This window comes from Motacilla alba, chromosome 26, assembly GCF_015832195.1.
Source record: "Motacilla alba alba isolate MOTALB_02 chromosome 26, Motacilla_alba_V1.0_pri, whole genome shotgun sequence".
Taxonomy (NCBI): Eukaryota; Metazoa; Chordata; class Aves; order Passeriformes; family Motacillidae; genus Motacilla; species Motacilla alba.
In genome coordinates, this window is record NC_052041.1 from 2,155,265 (window position 1) to 2,177,335 (window position 22,071).

The following is a 22,071-nucleotide window of genomic DNA, read 5'->3' on the forward strand; positions in this document are numbered from 1 at the left end:
TTCCTGTGAGACATCACTGGAGCTTTGTCTTGTTAGTGTACAGCACCAAGAGAAGTTTGCAGGAATCCAAGACAATTTGAGACAGGCTTTTAGAAAACTCATTGAATTGTATTTTTAATATCTGATTGTAAATTCCAGACTGGAACCATGCAGGCGCAAGGGTTAAGGCCACCTGCCCCTGGAAGTGCAGTTAACTACAAACGGGCACAACGTGGAGCTGTTGGTTAGAAAAACAAATCAGGAAAAGCTCAGCCGAGGCAGAATCCTCCCTCCCAAAATGCTTTCATGTTCTGTGAGAGGCTTAGGCAAGGAAAGGCACTTTGGGGCTCTCCTGGAGAGACCCTGATCAGAACTGAATGTACTTTTACAATTAGAGTAGGCAACAATAAATGAATGGACATGATGAGTTCCAGTGCCCCAAAAGTGACCCCATGAGCACCATCCATGGAACACTCTGGCTACAGATGGTACACCAAGAGCAGCTCTGTGAGGGAACACCAGGCAGGCTCCAGCAGCAACATTCTGATCCTGTTCTGCTCAAAACCAACAGAAAAAGGCCACAGAAGCTGGGCTTTGGCCTTCAAACCACCGAGGATGCAGCAGAGCTCAGAGGTGGCTGAGAAACAGCAGCAGCCGGCCTGGGGAGCCTCGGGGCTGGCCCAGCTGTGCACATTTCGCCCCCCAAGGATCAGGTTCCTGGAATTCCCTCCCTCTGCTCTAATTCCAGACCCACTTTGTGACCAGCTGTAGTTTATCTGCATTGTTTATGGATCCATCCTGACATACAGTAACCAAAAACTCGGCGCTCGGTGGAGGAAATGGCCCATTTCTCCTCTATTTGGGAAAGAAAGAGTGCTGCACAATTTTTTAATTTAGAAAAAATATTAAATGGCTCGAGGGTCACTTAGTACCAAAAGTAAAGTGCACCAGAACTGGGGGCCACAGTGACAGAGCTGAGAAATGCTATTGAAGAGGCTTCCAGGGAGCATTATGAAAACAGCACTACAAAGGTTAAGGCAATCTGAGTTGTGTCCTTCCACTAGACAGTTTCCTGGAGAGTTGTCTGTCTCAAGCTTCAATTATTGCTTTGTTTCCTCTGGCCTGGAGTCCTCAACTACTGGGCAAACAGTGCTGGCAGAATTGGCAGAGTGAGTTTGTCACTTCACGCAGGACTGGACGCAGTCCTATAGAATCCCATGCTTTGCAATGCCAAAGGGAAAGCTTGCTCTCATCTCCCAATGGACTGGACAGTCTAGCAAAGAATATAAAAAAAACTCTTGCTCCTGAAACAGCAAAAGGTGCTGGCAGCAGAGATGATGCAAACATGTGGAATTTTTCAATGGCGCAGGGAAAAAAAAAATCCTTAATAACAACCAGGTGTGTAACAAAACAGGGTCCTGAAGTATTCTCCAAGAGTTGACAGCCCTCAAGTTTTCTTTAAAAAAAAGAACAAGGTCTTTTATGGGTATAAACCCCAAAGTACAGCAACAGAATTCCACGGCTCAGAAGTCCCAGGGAAAGCTGTGTTACTTCCCTCCTTTCATGTAGGATGGAATTGCTCCGCGGGCCGTCAGGCCCTCGAAACGCTTGTAGGTGTAATTGATAAAAACCCAGTCTTTGTTCTTGTAGTCTGTCTCTGGGTGGTTGCTTGTTGCCACTGGGAAGACATGGAAGAAATAGAATTAATTATCCTTTGGAGCTGCAGAGTTTATTTTCGTACAAAACACTGGATGAATGTTTCTAAAGGAAACAAACATCCTAAACGCAGATGCAGCTTCATGCTTCAACCCCAGGAAAGAACTGCTGGGACACAGGACATGGAACAAGCACTGTAAGCTAGAAGAGGGCAGATTCAGACCACGAAGAAAGATGAAATTTTTTACAATGTGAGCTGTGAAACACTGGCACAGGGTGCTCAGAGACGTGGTGGATGCCCCAGTCTCTGGAAGCGTTCCAGGCCAGGTTGGACAGGCTTGGAACAAGCTGGGATAGTGAAGGTGTCCCTGCCCATGGCAGGGGGTGGAGTGGGATGAGCTTTAAGGTCTCTTCCAAACCAAACCAGTCTGGGATTCTGTTTTTAAACTCACTGAGCAGATGTATGGCTATGCTGTGCTGCTTGAGAGATTCACAGCAGAACATCCCTTGAGTTCCACCCTTCCCCACCCCCAGTCCAAGTGCCAGCAGGAATCAGCACCGAGGGCAACTGGCAGCATTGGGCTCTCAGGCCTGCTGAGATCTGAACTTTCTGGAAGCTCTGCTGCCTCTGGGAGCTGCCCTTTCTCAGGCAAATCCCACATCACTTACAAGCCTGCATCTCCTGGAACCCAAATTCCAGCTTGCACCCCCTGCACCACAAGGCTTCCAAGCTATTTGGTCATGATAAAAAACCAAAATCAGCATCTAGTACAATCTGACCAACAGGAAGGATTATTCTACAGGAGAAGAGGAAGGTTTACACAGACAATCAAACAATCATTTACCTGTTGGTTTAAGGATATCAGATTCTGGAAATTCATCAAAGTTTGAGGTATCATCAATGCTTTTAATTTCTATTGAAATCGCAGCAGGTCTCTCTCTGCCAAGAAGAGCAGATGAAGCATTGAGATTTCCAAGGCAGACAAAGCAGGGTTCAGCTTTCATTTCTTAACAGAATCAAGCCTGAAGGTACCTAAACCTCAGCAAGCTTCAAGTAGAGAACAAAATGCTCTCACCCACAGCTGGATATGATAAATGCCAGTCAGCTGCTCCCTGCTGCAGACCAGGGCTGGCCTGAGCAGTCCCTAGAGAAGAGCAGTTGCTTTTCTGCAAAGCATCTTACCTGATGTGCTCCCAATCAACCCCTTCAAAGAATGGGTTACTCTTTATTTCCTCCACACCAGATGCACCAATTCTGTGCTCCCATTCACAGCAAAATCTGGGATGGAAGGAAGAATGAAAATGAAGGGAGAATGAAAATGAAAGCATTCCATCCAGAAATGGAACAGCTTTCTGAACTGATACTGCTGCAGTTTGTTAACATATAAATGGAGCAGACTAAGAACTTCCACAGCAAAACCAACACACAGAGTTATGTACAGGAATGTCATGTCCAATGCCACAGTTAAGACGTGCTATTCCTTCACAACAGGATAACGTGACCTTGCTATTTCAGGACAGAGCAGAGGAGAACATATAAAGCCTAAAAAAACCAGACATTCATATTTCTGTCCTGAGAATAGATACTGAAGTACAAATGAGTCAGCAAGCACTGGGATACGTTTGTATGCTCCAGTGCACACAAAGGCAAAATCACTGCTGTTGCAAGAAGCTCTGTCAAAAGGATCGAGCTTGTGTCCTTCCATGAGAAGCCTGCAGGCAAACTATGGAGCAGAACCATTTTGCCAGAGTAGTAGCACTTCCGTGGGAACTCCTTTTTAGCACAGTTTAGTCAGGGAACCACTAAATGGCCTGAGAGATGAACGTATTTGACCAGGGAGTTCAGCATTTGATGCATGTGTGTAACAGTTTGTAGCATCAGGGTTTTCCACGTGAAACAAGCCATGAGAGGCACAGAATACAGAGACAAGACAAGAAAATTAGTGCTGTATTAACTGGCAAACCATGAGGCTGGCACCTTAAAATAAGATCCTTTGCTTTATCAGAGATGGGAACCTCTGGAGGAAATGTCAGGGTCTCCTTCCAGTTCATCACTTTCTTATAGGTCTCTTGAGGAGTCTCAGAACAGAATGGTGGATAACCTGAAAAGAAACAAAAATATCATCTTGGATCAAGCAAAACTAACTCCTGAAGCCAGAACACACCTCAGAGACCAGGCAAGGAGTGCATGCTCTGAGAACTTGACCCCAAACACAGAAATCGGCTGCCCAGAGCAGCTGTGGCTGCCCCATCCCTGGAAATGTCCAAGGCCAAGTTGGACAGGGCTTGGAGCCACCTGGGACAGTGAAAGGTGTCCCTGTCCATGGCAGGGGGTGGCATTGGATGAGCTTTAAGGTGCCCTCCAACCCAAACCAGTCTGGGATTCTATGAATACAGCTGATGTCCTGCTCCACCCTTCCCACCTACAGCCTGCCCTGCCCGTTCCTTACCAATCAACATCTCGTACATGATGACCCCCAGGGACCACCAGTCACACAGCTTGTTGTATCCAGTCTGCATGAAAACCTCAGGAGCAATGTAATCTGGAGTTCCCACCGTAGAAAAAGCCTGCAACAAACACCATCAGTTGTGCACCTGCAGGGAAAACTGCCTGACATGGACAAGGGGACTTCTACAACAGGGGTTATTTTGAGAAGACACCAGATTGTCTTCGAGATCCTTTAGCAAAGGTGTTTAAAGCCTTTCTTTCAAGATATGCAGAGACAAAATTAACATCTTCACGTGAAAGAGTCTTAAAATAGCACCAGGGAAACAGAGAAGGGTATCACTGTCCTGGAATGGGTCACCTTGGAATGGGTCAGCAGCCCTTTGTGAGACTGGAAGTGGAAGAACTGAGAGTTTTGGCTGGGAGACTTCAGAGATCCACGTAAATAATTATGGCAGTGCTATCTCTAGCACATATGTCACCAGCTGTTCAGCAGATGGATGAAGGACAAACTAGAGTCATTCCTCTTCTTTTTAAAAAGATGCCTGAATCTTTTCCTTTCAGGATTGTCCAGAACTCAGATGCATTAAAAACTTCCATGTGAATCCACATTCCATGTGGATGCAACACCTCAGCAGGAACATCTCCAAGCAGGTGGAACTACTCACCAACTGCCGGCGATTCCTCTTCCAAGTCTCTGCTTTCCTCTTGGAATTCATGTTCTGGAAAGCTGAAGGAGATTCAATAACTGTGACTACTGGACACCCAATATATTTTTAACCCCAAACCACTACACTAAAGATCTCATTTAAGATGTGTGTTAATACCCCAAACCCAAACCTCTCAGCAACTTCCAACCCTATGAAATATGGGCAACACCTGACTGAGCCTTTCATTAGCAAACCATGCTTTCAGGGTTGAGGTAACTCCATGATCCAAGTTCTTCCCCTCGAGAATAACCCTGGGTACTCAGAGACTGTGCTGGTTTATTCATTTCAGTAACATTTGAGATCCAGCCAGCAGCTACCAGCTCGCTGAGTTCTCATTTTATTACACATGCAAAGGGCTACAGCAGAGTCTGTTTCAGAGACAAACTCCTGGAAATGAAAATGGGTTTCAAGTAACTGAAATTCTTTTACAGCAAATGAAAATCCACCTCTAGATGTAAAGTTGATTATTAGACTCCCCACTGCAGCCACACCCTCACACTGAAATGAGTTTTGTCAGGACCCAAGAGCAACCAACCAGACACCCTTTGGAGCCAAAGAACTTACTGAAGTCACTGGGAAGACTGTGATTCAAGTTCCTGTAAAATTCTGTCCTGTGGGCTTTCTTCAGTCCAGTACACAGACCAAAATCTGAGAGTTTCACGTGGCCCTAGAAATAAACAAAACAAAACCAAAAAAAAAACCAACATCATGGTAAATCACAGCATCAGCACGGCTGGAGGAGAACCCAACACCACCATCAACACCTCTAAACGATGTGCCCAAGTGCCACATCCAGATGCCTCTTGAACACTTCCAGAGACTGACTCCACCACCTCCCTGGGCAATTTATTCCAATGCCTGACCACTCCTGCAGTGAAAAAAAAAAATCTAATATCTAATCTGAACCTCCCCAGCACAACTTAAGGCCAGTTCCTCTCATTCTTTCACTTGAGACATGGCAGAAGAGCCTGACCCCCACCTGGCTGCACCTTCCTGTCAGGGAGAGCAGAAAGGTCCCCCCTGAGCCCCCTCAGGTCTCTCAGCTGCTCCTGGTGCTGCAGACTCTTCCCCAGCTCCATTCCCTTCTCTGGACATGCTCCAGCCCCTCAAGGTCCTTTGCCTCCCTTGTTTAAAGCCAACACTGGATGGGTGCAGGGAATGAATCCATCAATACTTCCACTGCTACTCCACAGAGAAAGCCCAGTGACAATTTACTTCAGGAAACCTCTGCTCTGCAAGTTCCCAACCACTTCAGGGTGGAAGGAAACTTCTCCAGAGGCAGCTGCAGCCCCTGGGTTGTGAATTGGCCCCAAGAGATTAAAAACACCTTCAATTCAGTGACTGAATCTGTCCTGGTGCATAACGTGACCACACTGTCTATAAGCAGTTTTTAATAGTGTATCTATAAAATAGACCTCCTTTTCAAAACCCCAAATGCAGCCATGTCTAGATGTGAACATTCAGAATTGGGCACGCTGCCTGGAGAAGCTGGGGCTGCCCCAGCCCTGGCAGTGCCCAAGGCCAGGCTGGACAGGGCTTGGAGCAACCTGGGACAGCAGAAAGTGTTCCTGCCATGGCAGGGGGTGGAACAGGATGAGTTTCCAGGCCCCTTCCAACCCAAACCATTCTGGGATTCTGCAGTAATTCCAACAGTGAGCTGCACAGCAGTGGGAAAGTCATTATTTACTGCTGGCAAGCTCTTTCCAAGAAATCTTGATTGGAGTGAGCAATAGGAGGACACTGAAACAACTGGGATTTCTGCAAAGTGCCTGCAATAACCAGGTAGCCTGGGCAGCCCTCAGGAGTGCACCCTGACCCTGAGGGAGGTTCTCCACTCTCAGCCTGGCTCCTGGAACAGCCATGTCCTCCACATGTGGTACGAGCAGAGCCGGCAAGTGGGAGCGTAACAGATGGGAGAGAAAAGGGAAACAGCTTTGCCCAAGAGGGAACTGAAACCACGTGCTTTAAACTGCATCTGAAATAGCCAAAAATAGTTTAAACAGCTGTCAGAAGAGCTCAAGGTCTGAGTGGAGCTGGGGTCTTTCCTGGCTTTTGGGGATTTTCCCTGGCAGTTTGGTAAATATGCCCCTCAAGAGCTGCAAGGAGCAGCACTAAATAAAGAAGCACCATCTTCTTCCACAACTGTCAACACCCCTTCAAGTCAATACGAGCAATCACAAGGCCTCTTTGCTCCTGCCCAGCCCCTGGCCAGCCCATACCTTGCTGTCCAGGAGGAGGTTGTCTGGTTTTATGTCACGATGGATGAATCCCAGCTGGTGGATGGAGTCAATGGCCAGCACGGTCTCAGCGATGTAGAACTGAGTCTCCTCCTCTGTCAGAGTGTCCTTCTTCATCAACAGTGTCATCATGTCACCTGGAAACCCCCCAGAGGTGAACACACAGGCTCCACTCTCACTGAGTTTGAAGGCATTTATAGAAAAAAGCTATTTCTGCTGCATTCAGCTAAAACCAGCAGCTCAGAGGTTGCCAAACCTGGATATGCTCTGGCTTCACAGACAGCCAGGCCATAGCTAGGGTAAGAACTAGAATATTAAAGCCAAGTTTAATTACCTGCAGCTTGAAGACCCAAACAGGAAACCTCAAGCCTGCCCAAACACCTCAGTACCCTAAAGAGCAAAAATCTTGTTTCCCCCTCCAGATGTACACAACAAACACCACTGCAGGGCACCCACTGCACTCTAGTCCCAGACTGCACTTGTAATGAAGAAATTAGCAACCCCCAAACAAAAGGAGAGCAGCCCTTGCATCCCAGAGTTACCTCCAGGCAGGAACTCCATGATCAGGTAGAGGTTTAGCTTGTCCTGGAAACTGTAGAACATCTTCACAACCCACAGGCTGTCTGCCTCCACCAGGATGTCCCGTTCTGCACGGATGTGGCCAACCTGGACAGACACAGTGCACTGGATGAGTTTTATTAAATTCATATATTTCACAGGCAATTCAATTATTGTTCTGAACAGCATCAAATATTGAGAAGACAAAAGTCACACTTCTGCACCAAGGCAGAAACACTATCAGAACTTCAACATGTGGTTGATTATATACATATATTTTATACCTATTATATACACCTAATAAACCTATACATTATATAAACCCTATAAACAAAAATGTCAATTCTTTACAAATATACCTAATCTTCAGATCTCTTTTTAAAAACACAAGAGTTTCATCCCAGTGCTGAACACGTGACTGTCCCAGATCATTAGATATCCAGAAGTGCTAGCAAAGAAAAGCCTTAAATATGTTAAACGCTGCTGCTTTATGTCTCTGAGTCTGAATTCCAGCAGCTGTAGCTCTGATATTTATATCTGATCCTGCAAGTCAGAAATGCAGCAAAACACTGGCCTTGAAGCCTGCACGGAATCATTTGCACAGGACTTTGTGTTATGAGCCCACTAGAAAAGAAGTCCTTGTGAATTCTGAGATTTTTCTGACTTATTTCCTCTACAGGAAAAGACACAAAAACCCCCAGAATTTTTAGCTACTAAAGCTCAGAAGCCTGTTCCTGCTCTGCACACAGGATGGCACAGCTCCTGCTCGGGGGTTCCTCACCTGCTCCTTCTCCAGCATATCAGCTTTGCGTAGGATCTTCATGGCATAGACGTGCCCCGTGTCCTTCTTCTGCACCAGGCGCACCTGGGGCACACAAAGACTGATCAAACCCACCATTCCCAGCTCTTGACAAAGCTGGGTATCAAGCCCTTGCCTTCCATTCCATGAAATCATCTCAGACTGTAAAACACAAGAAGCATTACACAGTGCACAGCAATGGCAGGAAGCCCTGCTACTGCTGAGAGCTGCAGTTATTTTAGAGGGGAACGTGAGTGATTCACACCTGTAGGAAACAGATTTGTAGAGAATTCTTGAAGTTTAACAGAAAGTTCACATAGTATACATTTGTATGTAAACTTTGAGATAAGAAATATTACGGAATAGGATAAACATTGTTGAGAGAAAAACAGAATTAGAAACAAGTTTTTAAATAAATACATTGCAATTCTTTTATATTTTTAATATAAAATATATCTATATTATATATATAAAATACCCACCAAGAGTTACTTTAGATAACTAGCTTTAAAGCATTTACAACATAGGGTAGCAAAAACTGACAGACCAAGAAACACTTATAATATATTGTAATTAAGAAGTAGTTAACTTCTGACTGTGATGGCGTGAATGGTAACATCTGTACTGTCTCACCCTTCACATGAGACTAAAAATAGAATAAAAGTTTTTAAAACACCTCTCAATTACCCCATCTCTAAATCAGAAAAAACCACACACCTAAAGCAGGTGATCCAAAGCCTCTTCTCTGAAGGCCACCAGAAGAGCCTTTGCAAGGGCTCTCCACCTCTCCCTAAGTCCAGCCCCAGAAGTTCACCTTTAAAACCCACTGCAAACCCGTTTTTAGCTGTCCATCAGATCACTTTCAACATCATTCTGTTTCCTTGAAAGCACAGGATGTCTTGAACCAGCATTTATTAGGTAAAAAACCAGCTGCACGTGACTGTTCAGCTCAAGTCAATCTGTGGTTGTTAAACTTTCCTTTTGCTTATACAAACTGAGCAAGTCTTTAACAAACACCAGAGCCAGTTAAAAACACACGTGGTCATTTTTTTCTGGACTCACCTCTCCAAATGCTCCTCTGCCTATTACTTTGAGGGACTCAAAGTCCTCCAGCCCAAGCCTGGTTCTCTTCAGGCGAAGGAACTCCGTCTCCTTCTGTGCATGTGCCGACCTCCTGATTCTTTTCTAGAGTTTAAGAGACCCCAGTGAGAGCTCTGCAGGTGGCTCCCACAGGGACCAGAGCAATTCCAAGGAAAAATCCCAGATTTCCATTTAGAAAATCCCTTGTATTTAACCATTAAGATAGCTTTTCCATATTCATTACCTCTTCGTCCTTTAGGCCTTCTTCTTCCATCATTTGTTCTAGTTTCTTTTGTCTAGAGCAGAGACAAATTAGAAAAATAAAGGTTGAATCATTAACCTTGCTTTTTAAATCAAATTAGAAAAAAAAACAGGTTGAATGATTAACGTTGTTTCTTAACAAGGTGCACAGATCCACAGCCTCTGGTCTGTGCCAGCAAGTTATGAGGGCAAAGATGTACAAGAGACTGAGACAGGAAATTAATTTTGAAGAATCTGCTATGCAGTTTTATAATTCCAACCCTGTCCTCTCTGGTTTTAATAAACTAAACCTGCCTTGAGTTCCACAAGTTATTCAAGTGTACATTTTTGCTGTCCACAAATACAAATTGAGAGATCTGGGGTCTGTTCTTGTCTCTCTGACATCTGGGCAAGTCACTTCAGGCCAGAGCTGTAAGAAGCATTCAAACACCAAAATTTCACTTATTCCAGGAAGAATTTATATCCAAACACATTTAAAATTTCTCTGCATCTCAAACTATTCACATGCAAGATGAGAAAAGTTATTTTAGATTTCCTAATCCCTGAAATACTCAAAATATTTGGGAAGAGGAAACTTGTCTGTACATGTTCTCTCCCTTAAAGAATCAGAAATATTTACAGTCTTAGTACAAAGGGATTATTTGGGAGAAAAGAAAGGAGGAAGCAAGACTTTAGAAGGGGAATGACTTCAGGGGACATTTGCAAAGACTGTGTTCTGGGAACTTCTTCCCAGTGCCAGTCATATTAACAGCTGGCTGAACGGGGCCTGGTGGTTTGGGACATTAAAATATACAAAAATTCCTTCTCTTTCTGCAAGTCATTCTTTGCAAGATCCTCTTCCTGTCTCCTGGGGCTCTCTGCAGCTGCTGTGATGTGATAATATTTGGGGTTATCACTTCAGAATCAGGCACATGAAAATGCCCTTGCTCGAGTACCAGTGAGCCCTGCCCAGTGACCCCAACCCACACTCAACCCAGCAACCCCAGCAGCAAAGTCTGTGCAAAACACAGAATTAAACAGCTCAGCAGGACTGAGTGATGCCAAAGCCATGCTGCAATTCCCCAAATATTCCTAATAGGGTCAATCTGCACTTCAGGGTACGGTGTCAACACCATTTAAACTCCAAATTACACACCCACAGACACGTGTTGTTACAAAACACATGTAACTTATAAAGTCCAGTCTGTTTGTTCAGACAAGGTCTTGATCCTAAACAGAAAAAAAAAAAAATTGGGATTTTGTGAACACACAACAGTGCTCAAAATAGGTAAATAAATTTTAAAGGCAAGAGCTTTGTGAGGAGAAAGAAACTAATTAAATCAGTGATATTTTCTGCCTGAATTGGACGTCAGCCTCTCTTTACTCAGAAGCTTTGAAGCAAATATCTTTGCACGTTAGTATTTATTTCTAAATTGCTTCCTCGTTTCTGCAGTTCTTGCAGTGAGCAGGCATTGGGGGGCTCCTCAGGGAGCTTGTTAAGCAGCAAAGCCAAACCGACACTGAACCAACCATTTTCCAAATTCTGGTTATACCATGGAGAGCCGGGAGAGCAGCAGAAGTCCCAGTGCTACAGCTTGAGGACACTCAGCAAATCCGAGGGTCCCAGCCAAAGTTCAGCCACACAGCTCAGTGCAGTCCATGGCTGGACTGGACTTAAAGAGGTGCCCCGGGTTCAGGTCACCCCAGGCAGCAGTGGTGATTCCTGACCACAGCCCCTCCTGGGCTCCTGCACTGTCCTCCTGTACACGCTGCAGGGGGTCAGGGCAATCCCACACAACCCTGAGAATGGACGGGGAGCAGCCCTGGCACAAGGATCTGGGGCTGCTCTGAGGCAGAGCTGGACATGCCCCCATGCAGACCCCCCTGAGCCCTGCGCTGATCCCCCGGTGGGCAGCAGGGGAGGGGGATTCTGCCCTTCTGCCCTGCTCAGGTGAGAGCCCAGAGCTGCCCCAGCCCTGGGCCCAGCACAGGAGGGAGCTGGAGCTGCTGCAGAGAGTCCAGAGGAGGCCACAGAGATGCTCCAAGGGCTGAAGCCAGGCTGGGAGAGCTGGGAATGCTCAGCCTGGAGAGGAGAAGGCTCCAGGGAGAGCTCAGAGCCCCTTCCAGAGCCTAAAGGGGCTCCAGGAGAGCTGGAGAGGGGCTTGGGACAAGAGCCTGGAAGGACAGAACAAGAGGGAATGGCTTCCCACTGCCACAGGGCAGGGATAGATGGGATACTGGGAAGGAATCTTGGCTCTGAGGGTGGGCAGGCCCTGGCACAGGTGCCCAGAGCAGCTGTGGCTGCCCCATCCCTGAAAGTGTCCAAGGCCAGGCTGGACAGGGCTTGGAGCAGCCTGGGACAGTGGAAGGTGTCTCTGCCATGGCAGGGGTGGAGCTGCATGAGCTTTAAGGTCCCTTCCAACACAAACCAGAAGATTTTATTATTTGTGCTTTGAAAACAAAATTCATTCAATATAACTTTTGGCTGTTATCCGGTTTGGAAGGGAATCAAGAAGGATTTTTACCTCATCTCTCGCTCCTCGTGCTGAGCTATGAGGTTGCTGTAGAAGTTTTCCAATGTCACCTTTGTCATCGTGACTCTCTCCTTGGTGTGGTTACTCATGGATGAGCACGGCGTAGGGCCTGTCATGGCCATGGCTGGTAGGAGAGGAGAAGGGAGGAACATCAAACATTACAAATGACAACCAACCTTCAAACAAGAATCCATACCCATTAAGTGATGCTAAATCACAGAGTTCAGATTTTAACGACAAATACCACCAGTCTAAGCTAAGCAGGGAAAAGTCTTACAAAATAAAAGGTACAAGTCAAACTTCCTGTTTTGAACATTTTTGATCTGAAATTAGAGGGAAGGAAACTTAAGAAACTTTGTGCCTCAAAAACCACAATTTCAGCCAGCACTGCAAATGTTTATTGCTCCCACCGCATTCTATCTTTAATGAATGCTCAAAATTCAGGAATATCACACTGAAATATCTAATCCAGAAGTTATTCCCCCCATAACTCTTGCAGAAATAATTCCACCAGTTGCCTACTGGCTCTTCTGCTGTGAAGTTTATCTAAATCCTGAAAGTCATCCCAATAAGAGAGCAACTGAGGAATGAGTGAAAAGGGCATTTAGTTGTCCTTAAGCACTTTCACTAGATGTTTTCTCAGAGAAATTTGGCCAAATGCAGAGGATCACGGCCTTTGAGCAAGTTGTAGTTTAAAAAATAGCCAAAAACCCAAACCCTAGTGTAAGTATCTGACATATTTATTTCTAAGAAAGATATATGTATTTTAATATCCTTTCTGTTTCTGAGAATACAGTATATAAATACTGGAGTGTGGCACCCCCAGTGTATTTGACACCCCAGCTCTATTTCCTGACATGCATTAAAAAATCCCAAAGATTCCAAATGTACAACTACACCTTACCCTGCTCCTCCTGCACACCACATAACTCGCAGTAAGGTAACAGAGTTTTGCAACTATTACTAGAAATTACAGACAAAATAGGTGAGACACTTCCCATTTTTACAACCCTGGGTGCTGCCAACACGCTTGAATGACTCTTTCTGTTCGCTTTTTGCAGATCTTTACGAGGCAGGGCCCTGCAAACCACCTCCTTCCCAGACAGCAGCTACGTGTGTGCTGTCTTCACAGGTTCCTCGTGGGACAGGAGCTGGTGACCGTCTCCAGCTGGGTGACTTTTGAGATGGAATTATGTCTTTACGTGAGGTGGAATCATGGCTTTATGCAAGAGCAGCTCAGAGTGACAGACACGAATGGAGGGAAGGGGTTCACGCTCTGCGAGTACCCCTGGATATGGGGTCACAACCTCGGAGGTGAGTGCTTACACTCCCAGAAATGGGGGTTGCAGCCCCAGAGGTGAGGGTTATACTCTGTGGCTGTGAATGGGAGGTGTAAAAGCCATGGGCGGTTTTCACTTCCTAGAGAACAAACCAGGAAAATTATCTGACAGAAAGGGGTGCAGGGAAATAAAAAAGGAAGGGGAAGGAAAGAGAAAGTACCGGGGCCAAACCACCTGTTGGTGCTCGGGGCCCCTTCCCCGGGGATGGGCGCTCCGAGCCCACCGACCACCGCGGGGGCCGCGGGACGGAGCGGGGCTGGACACCCCCGCAGCGGGGCTCAGCCGGGGCGGTGACACCGGGGTGACACCGGCGTGGCACTGCGGCGGCGGCCCCGCGGCCCGACCGGCGGAGGGGCCCGGCAGCATCCCCGGGAGCGGACAAAGGGGGCCCGAGCCACCAACACAGGAGGAGCAGGGGAGCCCCGCCGGCCCCGGGCCCGCGGCGCGGCCGCCCCGCCGGAGGAGCACCGGCCGCCGGACGGACCCCGGCCCCACCGCCGCCGAGCGCTCCGGGCAGCCGCCCCCAGTGCGCTCCCCGGAGCGGCAAAGGACCCGCGGGGAGGGAGAGAAAGAGCAGGGCGGGGAGAGGATGCGGAGCGCTGGGTGGGGGGCGCCCGCAGGAACAAGGCGGGAGCGGCTTACCCGGAGCCCCGGGCGGGGCGGCAGGAGCTGCGGGCGAGGCGGGGTCCCGGCGAGGCGGCTGCGGAGCGGCGGGTGGGGGGCTCGGGACCGGGGCCACCGGAGCCCCCGCGCCGCTACCGCCGCCCCCCGCACCGACAGCGACCCGGCCGGGACGGGCGGCCCAGGACCGCTACGGCAGCGCAGGCGCCCCGCGGCCGGCCCGCCCCGCCCGGGCGGAGCCCCGCGCCCGCCCGCCCCCGCCGGCAGCGCCTGCGCCGGGCCCGCTCTGCCCGCGGCCGGGGCTCCGCAGTGCCCGGGGCTCCGAACCGCCCGGGGCTCCTGCCCGCGCCCGGGGCTCCTGCCCGCGCCCGGGGCTCCGCAGTGCCCGGGGCTCCTGCCCGCGGCCGGGGAGCGCGCAGCGCGGGGCCCGCTGGAGCGCTGGTGCGGACCCGGAGCAGCCCCTGCTCTCCCCCGGTGCGGGCAGAGGCGCTGGCGCTGCCAGCTCTGGGGTGCCGGCCTGCCTGCGATGTCCCAGCATCTGTCTCACTTGAGACGTCCACGATACACAGTGTCGCCGTGCAATTTCAGAAGGCTCTAAGCATTCGCCCGTACACAGTAACACCATACCACAGCAGAAGGCTTCAAGCGTCTGCCTATACAGAGTAACATCACGTCACTTCAGAAGGCTGCGAGAGTCTGCCCTTTCTCATTCTTCAGCACAACCTTTTACACCTTTATCGTACATGCTCTGCACCTGTGTGCCCCATAGATCCTGCCCTGTAGATCCTCTGTGCCCCATAGATCCTGAAATCCTGTCTCACAGATTCCTTCTGCTCCATATATCCTGCCCTACAGATCCCCTGTGCCCCATAGCTCCTGTCTGCCCCATAGATTCCTTCTGCCTCATAGATCCTGCCCTAGAGATCCCCTGTGCCCCATAGATCCTGAAATCCCACCTCACGGATTCCTTCTGCCCCATAGATCCTGCCCTACAGATCCCCTGTGCCCCATAGCTCCTGTCTGCCCCATAGATCCCTTCTGCCCCATAAATCCTGCCCTGTAGATTCCCTGTGCCCCATAGCTCCTGTCTGCCCCACAGATTCCTTCCCTTGTGGTTGGTCGGTGCACCTGGGCACGCCGTGGCTCATTACCTTCAGTGCTGTTCACCTGCACAGCTGTAGCCCCTTGGAGAGGAGGCTCAGCCACAGCCCCCCTTCCCAGTTACCACAAACTGTGTGTCTACACTGCCGTGCTTCTGGGATGCTCCCGGGGTACTCCTCCCAGCATGGGAAGCCCTGTCCTGGCTGCTTTTCCAACTTCCCTCATTCCCATGCTGTGACCTGCAGCCTCCCAGCGCGCAGCCTGGGCTCACCACCCAGGGCAGGTTGGTTTTTCCCATCCCCGCAGAGGTGATACACGTCCCCCAATGGCCACAGGAGCAAGGTGTGCTGGGGACAGAGGCCACCAAGCCACCAACAGTCACCTCTGCCTCTCAGGGATCAAGGAAACAGCCCCTCAGACCCCAAGGAAACTGCATCCACAAGGATGGACAGGCTGATCTACAGTGTGCTGGGCAGGACAGGATCATTTCCCAGAGGTTTGAGCTGTCACAGTCAGGTCCCCAGGGCTCCATCCTCCGACTCTGCATTCCAGCTCAGCAAACTCATTGTACAGCTTGGGCTGCACAACCCATTTTCATCTTGCCCCTCCCAGCTCATCTGAAATATCTGAAACCATCAGCTTCAATAATGGTTTGGCTGGCCTTGGGAATCTAATAGGGAGCTGTGAGGAATGACATAACCTAAGAAATGTGATCCCATACTCATCCCAGATGTTTGGAGACATTGGGAAAATGTTGTTGCGCTTCATTTTATTTACATTTCTACAAAAAAAAAATAAAAACCAGGTGCAATTAAGAGGGTGAAAAGGGTTTTTATTATTGACAATTTAATCACTGAGAATGGCATTCAGCACAGTTGAAGTCTACCAGCAACAGAGGACATTTTTCAGCATTTAAAACAGTGTCCCTGCACAATGGAAAAGCTGATATATTTGTAACACACATGACAGATTTATCTTCTAAAAGAGTGACTTTACAGTCAAACTGGACCTTGCTTTGCTTAGACAGACATGCTCTGTTTGTTATCAAAGGTGAACAGCAAAATCCAGTCGTACCTCTCAGGAAACACAGGTGGCCTCATGAATCCGTTTTCCTGCTGCTGTGGGAGCTCTTGGAGAGGATTTCACTTGAGGAAAGGAGCTGTGGAACAAAAGGCTCAAAGAGGGACCCTGAAAGCTCATTCTCATCTCCTCCACCAGCAGAACAAAGTGGGTGTCTGGGGCTTTGGCTGAATGGGGATCACTGCCAACTTCTGCCTGAAAAAATGAAGGAAAACCTGAGGGTGTGAGGTGCCTAAAGCAGTCTGCACGCTGAAGGAGCAGGGCAAATCCTTTGTAACTCCAGCATAAGAAAAGTGATTACTAGAGCAGAGTGTGAAATGACTGCAGGAGGTGTGAATGGAATTCACTGTATTCAGGGTTAAAGTTCTTGGTCAAAACATTGGGCTGTGAATGTGCAGATTAATGACCCAAACTTCCTGCTAGTGCGAGCTCCAGGAGCCCCAGCTGGCTGCAACACCCCTAGGACATCCCAGAGAGATGGGTGGGATGGGTGAGAGAGATGGGTGGGATGGATGGATGGGTGGGATGGATGGGATGCGTAGGATGGGTGGGATGGGTGAGAGAGATGGGTGGGATGGATGGGATGGGTGAGAGAGATGGATGGGATGGATGGGATGGGATGGGATGGGATGGATGGGATGGGATGGGATGGGATGGGATGGGATGGGATGGGATGGGATGGGATGGGATGGGATGGGATGGGATGGGATGGGATGGGATGGGATGGGATGGGATGGGATGGGATGGGGTGGGATGGATGGGATGGATGAGATGGGTGGGATGGGTGAGAGAGATGGGTGGGATGGATGGGATGGATGGGATGGGTGAGATGGGTGGGATGGGTGAGAGAGATGGGTGGGATGGATGGGATGGGTGGGATAGATGGGATGGGTGGGATGGGTGGGATGGGATGGATGGGATGGGTGGGATGGATGGAGGGCCCTGGTGGGGGAAGAGAAGGGACCTGTTGGAGTTCTGGATCTCACAGTCACAGCACCCAGATGGGAGAGGACCCTAACCCCAACCCTAATCCCAACCCTAACCCTCTGTGGGACGGTCTCTGTGAACACCTGGAGGAGTGAATGCCCTTAAGGGTTTTCATTTTGCTGTTCCCCTTTGTTCTGGAGCTGTTCTCTCCAGCAGTGCACGTGTAAAGCCAGGGACAGTCGGCCGGGCTGACACTGCTGGGAGCGGTCAAAGGGGCTTGAAAAGGTGCTGTGGGTTCCAGTTACCCTCTGGGATCCTCCCATCCAGCTGCTTTAGTGGGAGGAGGCCCTGAGCTTCACTCGGTTCCAGCAGCCGGCTGGAAGCTGGAATCCTCACCAGGCTGGAAGCCTCATCTCCGTGGCTGCTGTTGAAATCGGAGGGATCTTGGCTCTCCTGCGGGTCCCAGCTGGCATTCGGGAGCGGGACATCCCTGCTGCTGGCGGTGTGCACGGCACCCAGGGCGTGCTGCAGCCACAGCAGCCGCTTCAGCCCCTGCACCGCCCTCGCTTTGTCGTGCAGGAGCTGGTGCTCGGTCAGTGCCCTCCTGCTGCGGGGGAAGGAAGGCGGAGTCAGGATGGGAGATGCGGGTTTGCATCCACGGATCCCAGATGCTTCTCTGCGCTGAGGAAGGAGCGCTGCAGGTGCCTCAGGCTCCAGCAGCCTGTCAAGAAGCCTAAAGATTCTGCAGATGGGAAGCTTGTGGGGGTTTGGTAGGAATTTTGAATTAATTTAGAGACGGGATGTTTGAGTTGGTTTAGATGGTGTGGTTTGGTTTTTTTTTTAATCTTCTACATAGGCAGGAAGGGTGAGTTTGGCTCACATCTTCACTGCGTGGCTCAGAAGGTCAGAAGACCTCTAGTTGGAAGACTTTTTAAGGATTTATTAACTAATAAAACACTGTCAACAAGGATATTTATGTTTTTTACTTAATCTTTAAATATTTTATCTTAAGGACTCATGCTACAGTGTAAGCTTTCTTAGCCAATCATGTTTTGACACACGAACCTACAGCACTGGGCTCTAAAACTCTGAACTTTCTTCTGCTTAGTTTAATGTGTCCCTGCTTTAAACTATAAATCCACTTTCTTGTTTCTAGCACCTAAGTTTGGAAGCCTTTTCTAAAGTCTCAGACCAAATCCTGTGTTTCATTCTAAGCTTTGGCTTGCGGGCCCAAAGTCCTGAGAGTTGCCTGCATTTCAGATTCCAGCAAAGCTGAAATGCTGTGCTGTTCCCAAAGGCGTGCCTTGAATCTCCTCTTTCTTAAGAAAGGTAAACTGGGGAGACTGACAATTTGGTCTTTCCCAAATTTAGATTCTTTTCAGAGGTTTCAATAGAAGAATAAGGTTCCCTTTCCATTACCTCAGTGTTACAGGACTCTTGGGTTTGTTTCTTTCCTTCCAGAGTTGTAACTCGGGAGTAATTTACCTGAAATCACTGATGTCCATGAAATAAAATCAAAACCAAACTCCTATTTTCTTCAGATACACCAAAATTTTTTAGTCAACTGTTGACTGAGGAGGGCAGGCTAAACCTCAGATGCAAATGTTTCAGGATTCCAGGCTGCTTAGATAAGATCTCACTGCAGCTATAGGCTCCTACTGCAGATTTGGATCTGAATGGGAACCTAAATATGGAATTTCAGCATGTGCCATCTCCATGGCTTCGGCTGAACATCCTTGTGTGATTTGCCACTCTGTGTTTAAAAGTGACAGCTGAAATGTGGTCCATGTTACACATCTAAAAATGCAATTGGTCTGATTTTATACTGCAGAGAGGGTGAGGTAAAATGGTGCAGTATCAAATACATCAAATTTTTCTTCTGCCATGCCTGGAGCATCTAAGAGCAGTGCAGAACACAGCCCATGAAATCAAAAGTGAGCAGTATTGTAAAGATATCAATGAAGAAAAAAGGTAATATTGCTTACTTTTCAAGGTCTTGGCCCATCGCAAAACAGGCAAAAAAAAGAATTGCCAAAAATGTAACTGTCTGCAGAGATCTCTGGGGCAGGAGCATTTCTCTCTTCTTTAAATCAGCTCCACAGGACCAGAAGCTGACAGTGTGATCAGAAATCTTCCTCTGTTCTTGCTGTCACCTGGCAAAATGAATTTCAGCCTTTAAGCAGGGGTGAGAGTGGAGCACTGTGCCGTGGTAAAACATCCCAGGACCTCCCACATCATCCCAGCCCCGTGGATTTGTAACACAGACAGGAAAGGACAGATAGGATTCACGGGATATTTCTACATTTCCTTGCTTAGAGCCCTAAATCTCCTTTCCCACTGTTGCCTCTTGATATAACATTTTGAACTCTTGTGCATTTGCAAGCACAGAAAATTATTTTGAGGATTTGGAAGAGACCCTCCTGATAAAAAAACTTCACAGCAATTTGACACAAAGATCAGGATTGCTGAAAATCATCAAACCGAAAAGGTATTTAAGGTGGAGCAGTTAAAGTTTTAATGTCAAGTTAAAACATGTTCACAGCCCTGGGGTTTGGGCCTTCAATAACACAACCTTTTCCATGAGCAAGACAAGTGCTGACACCCAAATATCCAGGATTATATTGGACTGGTGCTGGATTTCTTTTCTGTGAAGAAGTGGATTTCTGGCTTAAGGAAGGGACAAGTAGAAGATGTAATTGTGCAATTAAAAATGATAATTTTAATCGATGTTATCATTTCACCCAGCTCTACATCTGCTCATGCCATTGGTACACCCATAGCTACCCATCCCTTCAACCCCACCATACCTTTATTACCAGGTCTAGCCCTAAAATTTCTGCATTTTTGGTAAATGACTGTACCCTGCTTTAGGATTGGCTCCAGCCTAGCCCTTTATTCCTGTATTAATTGTTACATCAAAACCTGGAGGGACAACAAAACAAAAGTTGCAGAATTAAATTGTTATGTAAGACTAGTAAAGACAAGTTCTTGTACAATTTTTTGTAGGAATAATTCTTTCTGAGCAGAAGAAATTTGGGATTATAAAAAACTCAGCATCTCCTCAAAAGACTTGTCTTTGTACTAACTAGAGTATTGTCAGTGACTGGATAATAAAGCAAATTATACATTAACAGAACATAAATACACATCAGTTCTGTATTTGCTTGTAACAAGTTTGTTCTTAATAAGCCTGCCCTAGTAATTTGTGAGTAATTTTCTTGGGCAATATGTTGAAATCAAATTAGTTGTGAAATAACAAGTGGGTATTAGTTCTGATGAAAAACGTGTATTAAATGCAGATCCATGCACATAAATATACATAGAGGTGTGTGTATTAAATGCTGAGGGATATTTGAAGTTATGCTAATGCAGAACTGCTCAGACACAACAGAGAAATGACACTTTGCTACTCTGATCAACAGGAAACTTTAATTAAAAGCATCTCCCAGCGACAAAAGGAACATTATCCACTTACTGATGGTGTGTGGCTCCCAGGGAAGTCCTGACCTGCAGAGTCTCCTGCCAGCCCCGTGGTGATGCTCCAGTGCAGTGACACCGAGTGCCCTTGAGCCCCTTTTATAGCAGCCCAGAGAGCTCAGGAACAATGGAATGGGCTGCACGGCACTCCGTGACTAAGGCCTTGTGCCAGGGAAATGAGACAGCTCCAGCAATAATAAATCTTGGATTTTAAAATATTCAGCTCTGACTAAGGAAAATATCACAGCTTTGCAGGCAGTTTCTTCTTCCTTTGCAGTCTCTCCTGTTTTGTGAGAGCTTTTGATTCTAACACAGCTTTACTGTGCCCCAGGATGATGGACAGGGGATATCCAGCTCTTCCAGGGTTGATCAGGAAAAGTGTCTCTGGTGTGGAAGTAGATTTTGCTCCTTTCCTGTTCTTATGGCTCAGGTGTGGACCCTGAGCTGGGTAAGAGGAATCTAAATTAACAGTACTGGTGATGCCTGTAAAGTACAGTCAGCAAAACCCAGTTACAGAATCACAGAATGAACCAGGCTGGAAAAGACTTTTAAGATCATCTGGTCCAACCTCTGACCTAACACCTCCTCATCAACTAAACCACAGCACGGAGTGCCATGTCCAGGATTTTTGTAACCACATCCAGGGACAGTGTCTCCACCGCCTCCCTGGGCAGATGATTCCAGTGCCCAATCGCTTTTACAGTTCAGAATTTTTTTCAGATGTCCAACCTAAACTCCCCTTGGCACTGCTTAAGGCTGTGTCCTCTTGTCCTGACTGACCCCCACCTGAGCACAGCCACCTTTCAGGGAGCTGTAGAGAGTGATAAGGTCACCCCTGAATCTCTTTTTTTTTTCCAGGCTAAACAACCCCAGCACCCTCAGCCATTCATCACAGGGCTTGTGTCCCAAGCCCTTCACCAGCCTTGTTTCTCTCTTCTGGACGTGTTCAAGCAAGTTCAAGTTACTCACAGAAAATCTCAGGAGCTGGTTAATAATAAAATCCCAGAATGGTTAGACTGGAAGGGACCTTAAAGCCCACCATCCCACCCCGTGCCATGGCAGGGACACCTTCCACCATCCCAGGTTGCTCCAAGCCCATCCAACCTGGCCTTGGACACTTCCAGAGATGGGGCAGCCACAGCTGCTCTGGGCAACCAAAATAAAACCCCACGGGATTTTAATGTTCAGTACAAATTTGATTTAAATCTGGAATTGTTGATTGTACAATAAAAAAATTCATTTGAGATCTTGGAAAATGGGAGAAACTCACTAAGCAATGAAAGTGC

The 22,071-nt window shown here is 47.9% G+C and overlaps 2 protein-coding genes and 1 long non-coding RNA gene across 3 annotated transcripts; 1 reads left to right on the forward strand and 2 right to left on the reverse strand.

Moving 5' to 3' along the window:
• Positions 1–37: 37 nt before the first annotated feature.
• On the reverse strand, positions 38–14,421 carry STK38 (serine/threonine kinase 38). The gene is made up of 14 exons (XM_038162537.1): positions 14,222–14,421; positions 12,231–12,363; positions 9,710–9,761; positions 9,448–9,570; positions 8,368–8,451; positions 7,571–7,694; positions 7,011–7,165; positions 5,356–5,458; positions 4,750–4,811; positions 4,086–4,203; positions 3,614–3,737; positions 2,819–2,914; positions 2,481–2,575; positions 38–1,657 (listed from the first exon to the last, which is right to left on the reverse strand). The coding sequence occupies exons 2-14, from the start codon at positions 12,359–12,361 to the stop codon at positions 1,527–1,529; spliced, it is 1,398 nt and encodes a 465-aa protein (XP_038018465.1). The 5' UTR covers positions 12,362–12,363; positions 14,222–14,421; the 3' UTR covers positions 38–1,526.
• Positions 12,406–21,799, forward strand: LOC119711883. Its single transcript, XR_005259767.1, has 3 exons — positions 12,406–13,553; positions 16,352–16,528; positions 21,644–21,799. It is a non-coding gene; the product is annotated as an uncharacterized LOC119711883 (long non-coding RNA).
• On the reverse strand, positions 16,352–19,455 carry LOC119711881 (parathyroid hormone 4-like). Its single transcript, XM_038162538.1, has 3 exons — positions 19,294–19,455; positions 17,705–17,915; positions 16,352–16,576 (listed from the first exon to the last, which is right to left on the reverse strand). The coding sequence occupies exons 1-3, from the start codon at positions 19,380–19,382 to the stop codon at positions 16,379–16,381; spliced, it is 498 nt and encodes a 165-aa protein (XP_038018466.1). The 5' UTR covers positions 19,383–19,455; the 3' UTR covers positions 16,352–16,378.
• Positions 21,800–22,071: the final 272 nt, after the last annotated feature.